Here is a 17,324-nt window from a genome sequence, read left to right as displayed (position 1 = left end):
TGCCATTTCTACCATTCATTCTCATCATCATTTGTTCTGTTTTGTTTTGTTTTGTTTTGTATCTTGTGCTAAACTGTAATTGGCCTTGTGCTGTTGTTTAGCACGTTAATATTATAGATAAATAGATAAATAGATACATAGATACATAGATAGATAGGTAGATAGGTAGGTAGGTAAGTAAGTAACTAAGTAAATAAATAAATAAATAAATAAATTATTATTATTATTATTATTATTATTATTTTCAGGTAATCTCATAAGTAATGTCCTTTTTTAAGTTCGGTGTTTTGTAAGATCTTATAAGAGGGATATACAGGTTTGAGGGTAAAAAAGTAATTTATGATTTTATTTTTTTATGTAAGGATTGGATTTTTATCTTTATGTCAGCGAAGGAATTTTTACGATATATACAATATTTTGGTAGATGTGGCCATAAATGTGACAGCGTGCGTTATTTAGCTCTCCATACATAAGGTATATTTAACGCTCATTTCTCATAACCAGTATTTTTCAAAACCGTTTTTGTGATAACTCGGTAGATTTTTAAGATACCGCAGTAAAATTTTGCATCCAACTGTCCTTCATACTTGTTAACAAGATGAACTACAATTATTGCTGTAATATTTACAATTTATTTTAAATTTTTTACCTAAAAACATTAACAATTTAACTTCTAATAAGGAAATAAAAAAATACTTTCTAAATGTTTTTAAGATTTTATTTCATAGTGTTAATTTGACGTTGAGGAATAAATAGGAAAAAAAATGGTTCAGAAATATTAATATTTGTGGACATTATCATAAAAACGGCCACTTTTTTATGATAATTATTACTCATAATAGTGGAACTTTTAGTAAATCTGAAAATAGTCTATAATTGCAAGAGCAGTGAATACTAAGCAAGTCAAATTGCAAGGTGAAAGAGTCATTAGTTGCAGAGAAAAAAAAATCCAATTTCTATAGTTTTTAGTGCTCAAACTTGCATATTCCCCCTTAAACATTTTCTTTAATTTGGGAATGCAATTTACAGGACGTTACGGTTTTTTATTATTGCCTATTGTGAGCATGTGGCAGTCGTCAATTTTATTGTTAATAAGAATATAAAATTTAGCTGATGAAATTTGTGGTTAGAGTCCTCCTAAAGACTGTAAACAAGATTATAAAGCTGCTGCCCCGGCTCGAAAAATATATGAAGTCGAGGATGAAGGTGTCGTTAGTGAGCGTGTAGCACTAACATGGTTCCAGCGTTTCAATAATGGAGAAGGAGCTATCAAGGATTTAATTTTGGGAGAAAGTTCCATAAAAAAAATTATCCATAGATTGTCAGAAAAACTTGGTACTTTAGAAGATACAGGTACATAACTAAATTACGACGCTTATAAAATCATACAGAAGTTGTAGCTTTGTACCACATGAGCGGACACATTAACAGGCTCAACGCAGTGGATATCTCTCGTCAGCTTATCTCTAATCCCACGGATGATATATTTATCAGGATAACTGTCACATGTGATGAGAAATGGCCATATTACTGCAAGCCTGACATCTGAAAACACTGGCTCGATCCCCGTCATAGCCTGCCAAATTCGTCGTGAAGAAGGGTGATGGCTGAAATTGATATGTTCTACAATTTTTAATGTGTAGATGGCCTATCATATTTTGTACACTTGATCCACTTGCTATAAGCATTCTTGCATGTAAATTTCATTATCATAGACGAATTGTTTTCTATTTATTCAAATTTAAGAAAATAATTGCATATTTTCAAAATCTATCTCCTTTTAAAAAATGTAAGTTTTATGCACGAATATTTTTTAAGTATCTCTGACGCTTTTAAAGAAGAACTGAGTATAATTTTAAATTTACAACAACTATACACGGAAAGGAAATTAAAACAAAATAAGTTTATGCAACTCCAAAATTTAAATTTTTAGTTCCACTGAATGTCTTTTTTTTTATTTCGAATTATTTTTCAAAAACATCATATTGCGTTTCGTTAACAACTGTATAAACAACATGCAGTAAAAATGTTATGTTTCTAGCATCAAAATTGTAAAAGCCTCTGCACTTTGAACATGAAAAAATTTGCTGGAGAAAGTGTGAGAAAACAGTTTGTAAAGTTTGCATGAAACCATTTAAATGTGGCGCAATTTTAATGCTTCCAAGGGCCGCAGAGCACTGAAGCTTGCAGAACATATAAATAAGATATTGCTGATTCATTTTTCACGAAACCGAAAATGCGATTTTTGACAAAAAAAACTACCAAAATTTCACTTGTTCAGCCCCAAAGAATTTTAAATGTGTAATTCACAAGACGTTTGTTCTAAACGGACGTGCAATCGATGCAGATCATTTTTCTCAACATCATTTATCCTTATTCCATTACCCTAGTTCCTGTATAGATGTCAGAAGCTTTCACAGGATTTTCCTCAAAATCCCTGTCACTTTTTTATTTCTGAATAATGTGTTTTATTTCGCTGATTTTATGTAAAAGAAGAAAAATCTTCCCATTCCACATTTCGTCAAGCGGTCTAACATAAAAGACCAAATGCTGTAGAACCTCCCCAGAGAATGGAACGGCGTCTTGTTTTTAAACTAGTTTACGTTTTATCAACAATGAGAATCGGTGTTGCACTCTTACCTTATTCCCTTGGCGAGGGTGACGTCACCGTGACGCCAGCTAACGAAATCGCCCGGCTCCTCGACTTGTGTAGCGAGGCAAGTGAGCTCAACGGCGCTGCCCGCCTTGTAGTACCTCTCGGACACCTCATGGTTGTTTTCGTCCATGATCACCACCTCAGGAGCTGCAACACACCATACATCACATTACTTCCATTACAGGTATGCAATAACACTAAAATAACTTATGAAAAAGGAGAACAATTATTATTTTGTCCCTCTTTATTAATAATAATAATAATAATAATAATAATAATAATGGTGTTTGTTGTTTAGTCAACTGTCCGAAGACAGGTCTGAACCTCACAAATGATATCAAAAAGGCACCACTTATGAGGCAACTAGGGCAGGAGATAATGGGTAGGGTGGCCAGTTCCATTCCCCCTCCATTGCATGCACAAATGGGACCGACATCAGTGCTAGATTAGTGACACCATCATACATAGGCAGGGCTAATCATATTTGGAAATTCAAAATAATGCAGAAAACAAATAACGGACGTTGCAAAATTTTCTTTTGTTAACCGCACAATAGTAGACTGGAACAGCTTATCTGCGGCAATCTTTCAGGGTTGTGCTCTAAAAATCAATGCATTTATGGAGTTAGGTACAGCTCACAGCAGTAAATTTTTTAGAAATAATACTGTATCTTGTACAATAACGAAAATTGGTATGTGTAAAACACTGTCCTTCTCTAATATGAAAAAAATAGTTTTACGATGAAAAAAATTATTTATATACGTATATATATTTTTTCAAAAATCAAAATGGTTTCAGTTTATTCTGCAGTGATTAAGCGTTTCCCTCATAACTCATAAACTTGTTAACTTTTTTCATTTTCTCTCTCTTTATTTTACTGCTGAAACTCATGCTTACAATATCATGCTCTTCCAACTACATTTCTTAATAAATCATATATATATTTTTTATTTTGTGTTAGAAGAAAATACAGATATTTGATCATTTCTTAAAATGAATTTTTTATCAGATAATCTATCAAAGGCAGAGAAGTGATCTTGCATCATATTGTAGCTATGAATTGCATAAATACAAACGATAAATTTCATCACAGAATGTTGGAAAGTTTTTTAGTTATGTGGGAAACGCTTCATCATTGCATAGTGAACTGAATTTTGAAAAAAATAGAATGTAAATAATTTTTTTTAATCGTAAAACTATTTTTTTCATATAGCAGAAGGACAGTGTTTTACACAATCTAATTTTCATTATTATACAAGGTACAGTAATGAAGGAAAAAATCTTGAATATTTCCAAAATATTACTGCTGTAAGCTGTACCTAACCCCTTAAGGAAAGGTTAAGAATATTAGACTGAAAATTTAATTGTAGGTGCAGTGTAATTATCTAAGTTGTAACTTGTAATTAAGTTGATATGTAATAAATTAACTTCATATATAATTAATTAAGGTGAGTTGTAATTACTTAAGTTCATAATAGAAGTACTTGTAAGTTAGGTTTACTATAGCATAGTTTTTATTTATTGTCCTAGGTTTATTGCATTTATGTATTTATAGTTCGAATTAAATTTACGTTTATTTTATGTTTTGTTGCTGTAATTATTGTATATTATATATCACTACCACCGGGTTTATACTCAATTGCAGTGTTAATAATTAACATGCATACATACATACATACATGCATACATCGCTTACTAGCTACATATCTACATATTACACTAGTCAGACTTCTTAAAATTTTGTGTAATGCTCCTAAGTACTAGCATGTCCTCTTTCTGGGGGTGCTACGGTGACTTTTTATATAAAAATATGTATCTTTATTCTTACAATAATGTGATATTATTATTATTATTATTATTATTATTATTATTATTATTATTATTCTAAATTATACTTTCACGATCATGTTCAATATATTTATAATCATTCAATAAGAATGCTTGGTTTAATAAGGTCTATAACTTATTATTTTTCTACTCCAGAGTCACTATTAATTCTATACTTTACTTTGGTTCGATCTAAACTTGAATATGCATCTGTAGCCTGGAATTCCATTACTTCAACAGATTCGGTTAAATTGGAAAATATTCAAAGAAAATTTATTTCCTTATGTGCTTTTCGATTTATACCCAATTCCTCTGACTTTAACTATGAGATTACCTGTAAATATTTTAACTGTTGTAGCCTTTATTCTAGACGTCAAAATCTTGATTATCAATTTCTTTGCAAAGTTATCAAGGGTGATATTGATTGTGAGTCTATCATAAACAACATCAGCCTTCGTATTCCTACAAAACGTTTAAGATTTCAAAATATTTTTATAACAGAAATTCTAAGTCACTTTCTCCAGTCTGTAGATGCATAAAATATGCCAATTTGCATGGGCACAATTTAGATCCTTTTAAGGTATAGTTTCGTTTTGATTATTAGTATTTACTGTTCTTGTTATATATTTTATTTATGTATGTTTTTGTTTATTTAAGATATGATTTATTTATTTTTGTACCTTTGTATCTTCTGTTTGTGTATTGTGCTGAACTATAATTGGCCTCTGGTTGTTGTTCAGAACACAAATATTAATAATAAATAAATAAATAAATAATAATAATAATAATTATTATTATTATTACTTATCCTGTGATTGAAATTCTGGCTGATATGTACATCTATTATCAGGCAGTACATCTCACATGGCAATATGTGTCAGAGGAAGAACAACTGTTTGTATGCATCTGAAGTCTGACTAAATTAGAGTGTAATATGTAGCTAGTTGGCGATGTATGCAGTGGAGGGGAAAAGGAACTGGTCATCCCCCATTATCTCCTGGCCTATTTGCCTCATAAGGGATGCCTCTTGGTATCACTTGTGAGGTTCAGTTGACTAAACAACAACAACATGTTTTTAACTGGTTGTTCTTTCACTATTATCATGGAGCATTAATTATAATTATTACCGTTAACAAGACTAACCGACTTTTTCACCAGTTTTAATTTGCGCACATGACGTCACGGTTTTGATTCGAATTCAAAATCACCCTCCACCCCACTAGTATATATTGCCATCGCGGTACAGTAATTGTAAAATAGATTATATTTTAGTTAGCATGAGATCCATAAATTAATAAATCAACTTACTTGTCTGGAACTGACCCAACCGAAAACAGGGATTATTAAATACATGGCGGGACATGCGTGTGTGATTATACCCGTGTTTACGTTCGTTGTATCGCTGTCATTCAATTAAAAGCATCATGCACATATTTATTTCCCTGAAGGACAATTTGCTTTTTAATAATATACAGCCATAAATCACTAATCGAATAACATAACAAATGGATATGGAAAATTTTAAATAGTTAGAGCGAATCTGATTTAATTTAAACATAAATTTGTAAGTTTCATATCAATGGAAAAATCTGTGTTAATACAGGAGGATATCTAAGAGAAAAGACATAATTATAACGTAGATTAAAAAAAAACTAACAGGTAAACCTCGGATCCAAAGTTAAGGTTCAATAAGGTTATGTACTTACTTACTTACTGGCTTTTAAGGAACCCGGAGGTTCATTGCCGCCCTCACATAAGCCCGCCATTGGTCCCTATCCTCAGCAAGATTAATCCAGTTTCTACCATCATATCCCACCTCCCTCAAATCCATTTTAATATTATCTTCCCACCTACGTCTCGGCCTCCCCAAAGGTCTTTTTCCCTCCGGCCTCCCAACTAAAACCCTATATGCATTTCTGGATTCGCCCATACGTGCTACATGTCCTACCCATCTCAAACGTCTGGATTTTATGTTCCTAATTATGTCAGGTGAAGAATACAATGCGTGCAGCTCTGCGTTGTGTAACTTTCTCCATTCTCCTGTAACTTCATCCCTCTTAGCCCCAAATATTTTCCTAAGAACCTTATTCTCAAACGCCCTTAGTCTCTGTTCCTCTTTCAAAGTGAGAGTCCAAGTTTCACAACCATACAGAACAACCGGTAATATAACTGTGAATAAGGTTATGTATATGCTTTAAATTTTATTAATACTAGCCGTACCCGTGCGCTCCGCTGCACCCGTTAGAAATAAACATAAAGTAATTACATAATTAAAATAGGACATCTGCCCCAGGGAACATTCGTGTTTGATAGAAGAATAAATCGTGTAATATGTTACTTAATTTAAATTGTATTAAAAAAATTAAAATGCGATCATTTTGATCCAGAGACCACTTATTTAGTGCAATGACAATTCCTTTAACATGTTTCTGAATAATTTTTATTACATGCAGATTGACATATCTTTTAGTTTTAATGTGTATACTTTATATTACTTGCTATATGTTTGCATTGGATTATGGTAATAACTTAATTTTAACCCTTGTTTTCTACGTCTTCAGTAAATGGCGCTTGGCCCACTATGGTTCTGAACCCTTCAAATAACTTAAATAGTGATACAGCATATATGTGATATGTAATTATATTTCTTTCTTTCGAAAATGTAAGAATTCACAATGTACTATGTACCATTGCCGTGGAATGAATGTGTTTTTTCTTCCTACTCAAAAATGTTATATTTTGCACATAGGAGTTACTGCATTAACAACAACGCTATAATCTGAGGCGGCGGTGAAAATGTATTGTATTGTTATTTTAAAAGTCTTGTATATCCTTAAATATCAGTCCTATCAAAATTTTGCATAGAATAAAACTTATCGGAAATCATTTTTAAAGAAACGTTTGTTATGTAACATTTTTCACAAAAAAAAAAGAATAATAAACAAGATATTTCGATGTATTTAATTCAGGTCCCTTTAAATAAAGTATTTTGAATGCCATATAGCCTAAAATATAAGTTACAACGAACTTAATTTATATTTCAATTTTCAAGGAAATCCGTTCGGCCATTATCGCATGAAAAGGTAACAAACATCCAGACAGACAGACAGACAGACAGACAGACAGACAGGCATACAAACAAAAATTAAAAAAAAACGATTTTCGGTTTCAGGATGGTTAATTATACATGTTAACACCAATAATTTTTGGAAAATCGAAAATTACCAGAAAAATTTTGGCTACAGATTTATTATTAGTATAGATTACAACATGTGCTTCGTGCCGACATGATGTCTTATCTATAGACGACGTCACAGTGGACTACGAAACATCTTTCTTTAAAGTAACTGAGCTTTATTAACAAATTGTACCAAAATAGGAGACCAGACCGTTAAAATAATGACTTACAGCACTTAAAAGCTTTATGTATACTTATATGAAAACTCTAACTGCTAAAAAAATTAGACACAAAATGCAGAAAAGGTAGTAAATTTAGTAAGGCCACAACAATCATTGCCTGGCTCTTCAAGTGGGAGTTTATATCACGTGACTCTTTAGATGTGATTTTCCGTAAATTACCCCTTTTGGTCAACGTGCTCACATAAATTGATATAATTCAGGAACTCTCAGTAATAGAAAGCTCAAGTTTTGTACAGATCTTAAACAGACTATTTAAAAAGGTTTTGCCTCATCAGAATTTTGTTGTTTAATTGAACATTAAATAATTAATAATAATAATAAAGCGCACAAATTGTGCATAATTGAGAGTCACTTAGATTGAACAAAGTTAATGACTGATAGCTGCCGATTCCCACAGACTAGGATATGGTATCTATCACATGTCTTGTTGCATAAGACACACACATAGTTGTCATCCGGTTCGTGGAAAGACATAGATACCGCTCTACGACACCCTCGAGGAAAATTCCATGCAGTATTCATCGATTTCTCAAAAGCATTCGAACATTAAATAATTAATAATATGTAAAGAAGTGAATACTAAACTGATATCCATGATATTTTGAAATCAGCTATAATGCTTCTGTAAAGATCAATTGAAGCTATTTTGTAAATCTTCCTGTGAATCCAATGGTAAAAGAATTTCTCAAATACCTAAAAACCGAGTTATATCAGAGAGAAAACAAGAAATTTCAAATTTTCAGTATCCTCTTCTCTCAATAAAAATTACATTATCTTAAAAGTTCAGATTTCTTACTATAAGTAGGCCTATTGCTGATAATGTATGTTTATTTCAGAGCATGTATCCATTATGCATTTCTTTTAAAACAGAAAAGCACATTTCATTCCTAAATTATTATCAAAATTGCTACTCATTTGATAATAAACCGTTTGTATTTCCAATCAGCAATAAACAAAATAATAACTATATTTATTTATTTCAGTGAAATGTGTTACAGAGTGTCAGTGAATTGTGTTACAGAGTGTCAATGAAATGTGTGCTAAAGTGTCAGTGAAATGCGTCATAGTGCCACTACAGGGAATGAGATGAGAGTAAAGTGAAAGACTATTGAAACTTATGTAGGGCCTATACATAATTATGTAGGTTGTATTGTAAAATTAGGTATTTTATTTTATGTTTTATTATTATTGTGTTAAATTGTATTGTGTATTCTTATTGTATTGTGTATAAAACTGTATATGTGTTGTAAAATTGTATTGTGTATTGCTTATCATTTTATTGTGTATTTGTTAATATTGTATATACCACTGCCACTGGGTGCTTGCCCACTTGCAGTGTAAATAAATACATACATACATTATTTTATTAATTAATTTATGTATTTATTTGTGTATTTATGTATTTACTTATTTACTTACTTACTTTACTTCCTTTTCATTGATTTATTTATTTATTTATTTATTTATTTATTTATTTATTTATTTATTTATTTATTTATTTATTTATTTATTTATTTATTTATTTATTTATTTATTTATTTATTTATTTATTTATTTATTTATTTATTTATTTATTTATTTATTTATTTATTTATTTATTTATTTATTTATTTATTTATTTATTTATTTATTTATTTATTTATTTATTTATTTATTTATTTATTTATTTATTTATTTATTTATTTATTTATTTATTTATTTATTTATTTATTTATTTATTTATTTATTTATTTATTTATTTATTTATTTATTTATTTATTTATTTATTTATTTATTTATTTATTTATTTATTTATTTATTTATTTATTTATTTATTTATTTATTTATTTATTTATTTATTTATTTATTTATTTATTTATTTATTTATTTATTTATTTATTTATTTATTTATTTATTTATTTATTTATTTATTTATTTATTTATTTATTTATTTATTTATTTATTTATTTATTTATTTATTTATTTATTTATTTATTTATTTATTTATTTATTTATTTATTTATTTATTTATTTATTTATTTATTTATTTATTTATTTATTTATTTATTTATTTATTTATTTATTTATTTATTTATTTATTTATTTATTTATTTATTTATTTATTTATTTATTTATTTATTTATTTATTTATTTATTTATTTATTTATTTATTTATTTATTTATTTATTTATTCTGGTAGAGTTAAAGCCATAGGGCCTTCTTTTACAGTCTACCAGGTCACAAAGTACACAAGCAAGTTTTTACGTGTGTTCAAAATAATACTTCACTACAGTGAACACTAAACACAAGATCTGTGTTCTCGTTGAAAAGACTTTTGATGATAATATAATATGAGAGAAATGAGGATACTTGCATGCACTATTTTCTCCACTCATTTGAAGAGTTCAGAACCATAGTGGGCCAAGCGCCACTTACAGAAACCGTAAAAAACAAGGGTGAAAATGAAGTTATTACCATAATTCAATGGAAACATACAGAAAGTAATATAAAGTACACACATTGAAACTAAATAATACGTCAATCTTCATTAAACTATGGCATTCACTTAGCTTTAACTTTTGCTTTCTCCGTTTTTAATAAATGGCGCTTGGCCCACTGTGGTTCTGAACCCTTCATTTGTATTTCAAGAATGAAACTTCTATTGAGTGGCTCACATTTGTAGTAACGTTCTTTTAATACTAAGCCGTGGGACTGAAGCCGGATGGTCTATGGCGAGTCCTCGGCATTAACCCCTTTGATTTGATTACCTGGTTGGCTTTTTCCGAGGCTTTTCCCAACCAAAAGTCAAATGCCGGGCATCAACCCCTTTGATTTGATTACCCCCCTTTGATTTTATTACCTGGTTGTGTTTTTACGAGGTTTTCCCCAACCAAAAGCAAATGCAGGGTAATATTTTGGCGGATCCTCGGACCTCACCTCATCTCACTATATCTCGCCAAAATATTGTAAAATATTGTAAAAAATTGTAAAAATTGTAGAAAATTACTAAATTGTAAAACTGTAAAAATTTGTAAAAATTGTAATTGTAATATTGTACAATTTTGACTTGTTTCCACATCTTAAAGCTTCATTGCTCATGTAAGATCTATGGAATAAAATGAATGAATGAATGAATGAATGAATGAATGAATGAGTATACAGTCCTTTAGAACACACTGTATATACTAGATTCCTTATTTAACGTATCTTTTCAGCTATAGAAAACACTGAGATGACATAAGGATGCGATGTTAAAAACTCAAAAGGAAATTGAAGAAATCTGAGATTTATTTTATTTTATTAGGTTATTTTACGACGCTTTATCAACAGCTTAGGTTATTTAGCGTCTGAATGAGATGAAGGTGATAATGCCGGTGAAATGAGTCCGGAGTCCAGCACCGAAAGTTACCCAGCATTTGCTCATATTGGGTTGAGGGAAAACCCCGGAAAAAACCTCAACCAGGTAACTTACCCCGACCGGGAATCGAACCCGGGCCACCTGGTTTCGCGGCCAGACGCGCTAGCCGTTACTCCACAGGTGTGGACGAAATCTAAGAAAACCTGGTCTTTTGTACATCATTGTTCTCACGGAATCTGTCTAGAATCGAATCCTTGTTTCCTTGAATGAAGACCCGCGCTATTGCTGGGCTTACATTTTCTTGTGCTGTTTGTTTTGTGGACCGCGAGTTCCGCTTTAAACAGCAAAGTTCGGAGAGTGGTAGGTACTGACAGTTCTACTTTACAAAACTTCCTTTTTGCAGCACCTCTCATATTCATCTTCAGAGAGTGAAGTTCTGAAGACAGACCACTAACAAATATTAACTCTCCATTCAATTAAATTGAGGGTATTTACTTTAACTTCACATCTAAGGTTGATTAATTACTAAAATCCATTTCTAAGTTCTGTAATTTGGAACGTTTGTTCCTGCTTGGGGTCCAGGAAGGAAGTTGCTAGCCCATCTACTTGTGGCCATATAGTAAATTCAAACAACCAACCCCAACATAACAAAGTTCAGTCTGTCTTGTATCCTAAAGTCAATGCCTCAATTCCGTGAGGGTTTGTATAGCACAGTAATATCTCTTTATTAGAACTGGAGTTATTTCTTAATTTTTTATGTTTTTGATGATATCTCCTTTTTTAGTTTATTGTAATTTTTGGATATTTTAATAGATTTTGGCTTAAATATTAATTGTTTTCAACTTAATTATTATTTAATTACTGATTTATTCATAGAAATTACAAAACACACTCAAAAAATTCTAGTGGAAACACTAGTAATGTTCCAATGTACAGGGACATCATTTTATTTTTACTTTAATTTTTATTGTACCTGAGTTTTTTAATGTACTTCACTCCCACCCCCTCTATTACTAAACTTCCAACCGTTCTCCACACAGAACCGAGGCCGCGTATGCAGTACTGAGTTAGTGAGTATAGTAAGTTCCAGAAATATGTTAGCGTTTTCCAGTGACGAAAGAGCTTTCAATATTGAATCATATTTTCGCACAGGTTTGCCTACGTCGCATCCCGGTTTGCACCACCTGCTTCTGTTCGCCCCTCTGTAAAGTCTAGTAGCTGGGCTGTCTTAGCTCTTTTCTGAAAACATTAATTTCTTTCAGGAATTAGACGTCTACGTAATATTATGCAACTGTTTAAAATAACTTAAATAAAAGGGACTCGTTAAGTAATTGACTGTCACGTGATTTCCCCCCCCCTTTCTACGGCCCTGCGACAAAGCCACTTGAACGGACAGTAGATAGCATTTCTGAGTAATTTTATCTTTTCGGATCGGGCAGAAGTGAAGATTAAATTTACAGTACGTAAGGTACTCTTTTATAGAGTAGGTATAGAAATATTTCAACATGAGTTACTCGTACGAAGAGCGAAACTGGTAATTGGAATTAGGTACAATAGTATATAGTGCGAAAATATGCACAAAAGAACTGAAGCCTGTAACGAAATGAACGGCCACCATTTTGAAAAATGTGTTTAAATATCCATATTATGATTATTTTTCAATTTAACTTCATTCTGTATATTGTACGCTAATTTGCTGTAACAGTACAATATACACTGCATAATTAATACGTCCGAATAGGTAGCTCAATTCGTGAGTAAAAACAATTATTGTTAATACTGTACTGTATTTTGATTAAACAAAAACCTGATGAAAATGATCAAACTCAAAATTGCGGTATTTTCTAGTTTACATAAATGGATGAACTACTTTTCTTCCCTCTTATACCTAGTGAAGTGATTTGTATTTTACGCCATTATCATGGAACTCCAGTCTTGGAAAGGGAGCAAGCGGTGTTTCCGGTTCTAGACCTTTAATCCAAAGATATAGCCAGGTTAATATTAAAAATGTTAGTAAAAATAAAATTATGTCCCTGTAATTATTGTGATTCTCTACTGACTGACCTCAATGTCAACCAATTGTAAAGATTACAACGTGTTCAATATTCTTGTGTTCGCTTCGTCTGCGATGTCCGTCGCGCTGACCACATTACCCCACCCTTCCAAACTCTAAATTGGCTTCTGCTTAACGAACAGAGACTTTTCATTCCCTTGTTTTCCTTTTGTCAAGTCCTTCACATTTCTACACCTACCTACCTTTCTTCCCGCCTCAGTTACCTATCAAGTATCACATCCTCAAGACAAGCATGCAAAATAGCCGTACACTAGCCATACCAACACATAAATTATCAACGTATTCGTCGTCAATCACGTATTCTAACACGCATACTCAGAGTCGGGCTAAGTGGTTATGGAATGAGGTGAGATTCTTATTGTCTCATAGTCCACATAGTAACATTGCCTGACATTGTTTACTACGCTCTGATTGGCCTATTTCAGAACAGTACTTTTTAAACTGCATTGTTTCTTTCCTTACCTTCGTCATTAATAGTAAAAATGTAACAGTCACATTCTAGGTTCAGATAATACAATCCTAATTAATAGCAACCCCATGAATTCATTCATTCATTCTTTCATCCATTTATCTATTAAGTAATTAATTCGTTAATTTATTTCTGTATTTATTTATTTACTCATTCATTTTTCTATTAGTTTATTTATCTATTATTTAATTAATTCCGTAATTTTTTCAGGTATTCATTTATTTACTTATTTCTTCAGTTAAATTAAATAATTTATTTATTTATCCATCCATTTCTACATCTATATATTAATTAAATAATTCGTTTATTTATTTCTATATTTATTTATTTATTTACTTATTAATTTAGTTACTTGTTAATTATTATTTATTTCATTTTATAATATTATTTCATTTTACAGAATGCAAAAGTTCAACGGCTGTTGGTATGAAACATGGCTTCAACTATAGCTTAAAAATTTTCAAAAAATTAATTTCTCAGTACACTGTTTTAGCTAACATAAGTATCATTACATTTAAACTGGAAATTAAAGAAATTATTAAGGGAACTTAACATAGTGTTGAGTAATTAGATATCTAAATATCAGTCTTATATACTTGTGAATATTGGTTATAAAGGTTTTCAATTTTGGTCGTTCTTTATCATATAGGATCTTGTTTTTGTAATCTATGCTATTTTATTGCTTATATGAATTGTTTATATTATTTTCTTCTTCTTCTTCTTCTTCTTCATCTTTTTGTTATCTACAGTGCGGTTTTGAACTCCTGACCACAAGCGTTTCCTCATACGGGGGTAAATTCTTTAATTTGTATTTCTGTTTTATGTATATAATAGTTTTTAAATATATCTTTGTAATGTAGGGGAAACTCGGCTAATTCCGCAGTACAGGTAATTTCGCAATAGTGCATATATGATTTTACTGCGGCTTTACAATAGCGTGAACGTAAGTTTTGAGAGGCTTTCAACAGGAGGCATGTCCTCTGCAGTGCTATAGAAAAACATCAAGGACATTGGTCGACACCTCTGTCGGCAATACAGTGAAACATCGAAAGTTGGCTGTTTTTCGTGTTTTGCTACACAGCTGTGAAGAAAGTGGGCATTGTTACATATATATTGTTCCTTTTATGTTACTTTCATAATGTATTTTTAATTATTTACTACTGCGGAATTACCCAAGTCCTATTGCAGATTTACCCGCATTGTTGCGGAATTACCCGAGTTGTTCTTTTTCAATGTAAAACTAAATATATTTGCATTTTAATAAGTCTCTCTATCTCATTTGGTAATGAAAGGTTTCATCCATGTCTACGTACCTTGATAATATTTTTCAATAAACATTTTGATAAAAATATGATAGATTTACTTATTAATATTGTGAAATTAGCCGAGTCTCCCCTATATAAATAAATATAAATAAATAAATAAATACATTTATTTATTTTTATTTATCTATCTGCTTATTTATCTATTAATTAATTCATTCATTCGTTTATTTATTTCTGTATTAATTTCATTTTTTGTTTAATTAATTACCTATTAATTTATTTATTTACCTACCTGTTTGCTTATTTATCTATGAATGAATTAATTAATTCGTTTATTCATTTCTGTATTAATTTATTATTAATTTATTTGGTCACTTATTAATTAATTAATGTATTTGTTTATTTATATATTAATTAATTCGTTTATTTATTTCTGTATTTATTTAGTTATTTACTTAGTTACAGTATTTACTTATCAATTAATTTATTTATTTTGTTATTAATACCATTCTGTTTCAAATTGCATTTAAAAATATTGTATCTCTGAAACGATGCCGTATTTTAAAGAAAGTTATTTATATTTTCTGTTCAATAGAGCGATTTCTTTCACCAACTATCATTTCACAAAACCTCTTTAATCCTCTCCAAACACCTTTCCTATTGTTAATACCGGTATGTAGATTCTAAACTTTGGATAGTTCTGCGCCTATGTCATTGTACAAAACCGTAATGTAGAGACGAGCATTGAATACCTTGAAAATACTAAATCCACTGAACCTGCTAAATATTTCGAGCTTGATATTACATCACAAACTATTTACTTCAACAGTGCAACTGGGACTGACGGTGAATCAACTTGAAGTAGTGAAGAAGTGAAAGAATGAAGGACCATTAAGTTGATTGCCGTTTGAAATGAATCGTATCGCCAGGCTGAGGGAAGGTGAGCACAAACTGCTGAAGAATAGAAGTTGTGTCTCGGCTGTTAACTTTAAATTCTCTAGAACTCGGAGGGGAGCAGGAACAATGACTGAGATGGTGATGACAGCTCTGATAAAGCCTGCCGCAGAGTACAGCTATAATTTACCACATCTAATTTAGGTCTGTTATGTTCGCATTCAGCTTTTTAGTAAATGGAGGGATCTTGTGCACACAATTTAGATTTCTTGATCACGTTTACGCAAAATTGGCTCCGTCACACGTCTATGACATGCATTATCTCTAATTAGCAACTACTTCCAAGAGTGTGATGTACGGTGCAAGTTTGAGAGGAGATTTCGTGTACAATGCTGGTCTTTTGAATTATAGCATTTACGTTCCTCTTTTGGAAAATTTGTGTTCTAGTCAAAACTATGGATAACACGGTTTGCTGCATATCTGGATGCGTGATGGGATAGCCCATAAGATCAGCTAGTGTCTAAAAATACATGATAAATAGGGGAGAGTCGGGTAGTATCGGATATCGGGTAATATCGGACAGTGAGTTTCTTTCATCTACCACACGATGATAGTACCTGATTGACATGGTTACGTTTCTGTGATGTCGCATAGAGAAACGTAACCATGTCATTCAGGTACTACCATATGGTGGTAGATGAAAGAAACGCACTGTCCGATACTACCCGATGTCCGATACTACCCGACTTTCCCCTACTTAAAAACTGCAAGGCAATTTGGCGTAATTGTACAACAGGATAAAAACTGTTATGACTATTATACACTTTTACTGGCGGCCGGGTAGCTCAGTTGGTAGAGCGGCTGACGGACAGGGCATGGTTGCGCCCCAAGGTCAGGTGAAATGCAGGAGATAAAAAAAGGGTCCCTGTTTTGTGGGCATAGTTGCGCCCTGTTCCAATCAGGTAAAAAAATGGGCATGGCATAGTTGCGCCCCGATGAAATAGGTAGAGAAAAGACATTACACAAACTCGAGCCTCGTATCAACCAACCTTACTGATTTCTTATTCGATTTAATATTCATTATCGATACCATTAAAATGAACACCATGAAGTTGGCAGTACGTTATTGACTGCTTTTCTACGGTTTATGCCAGGGACCGTCAAGTGACTACACTCTCGTGCGTACGTACAAACCCTCAAGCCCTGACGGGCAAGGGTAGCTGCTTCCACAGTGGCGGAACTAAGAACTTGTATGTGAACCAAATTTGTGATAAGAATGTAAATTAATTTCAGCTTTTAATTGAAGCACGCTTTCACTGTTAATTGCACTATACTGAAAAACAGTACTCTATACAATTTTGTACAGTTAACTATATACGAAA

General features: G+C 31.4%; 1 protein-coding gene across 5 annotated transcripts in view; it reads right to left on the bottom strand.

Annotated features, from left to right (window-relative positions):
• Positions 1 to 17,324, bottom strand: part of LOC138696857 (zwei Ig domain protein zig-8-like) — a 1,911,002-nt gene that overhangs the window by 164,217 nt on the left and 1,729,461 nt on the right. For all 5 annotated transcript variants that reach the window (XM_069822306.1, XM_069822304.1, XM_069822309.1 and 2 more), the window contains one exon: positions 2,641 to 2,803. In XM_069822306.1, coding sequence (XP_069678407.1) covers positions 2,641 to 2,803 — 163 coding nt within the window. The remainder of the gene's footprint in view (positions 1 to 2,640; positions 2,804 to 17,324) is intronic.

Source organism: Periplaneta americana, chromosome 3 (assembly GCF_040183065.1).
Source record: "Periplaneta americana isolate PAMFEO1 chromosome 3, P.americana_PAMFEO1_priV1, whole genome shotgun sequence".
NCBI classification, from domain to species: domain Eukaryota; kingdom Metazoa; phylum Arthropoda; class Insecta; order Blattodea; family Blattidae; genus Periplaneta; species Periplaneta americana.
Note: the sequence above shows the minus strand (reverse complement) of the source record. Positions and strands in the feature narration are given on the sequence as shown.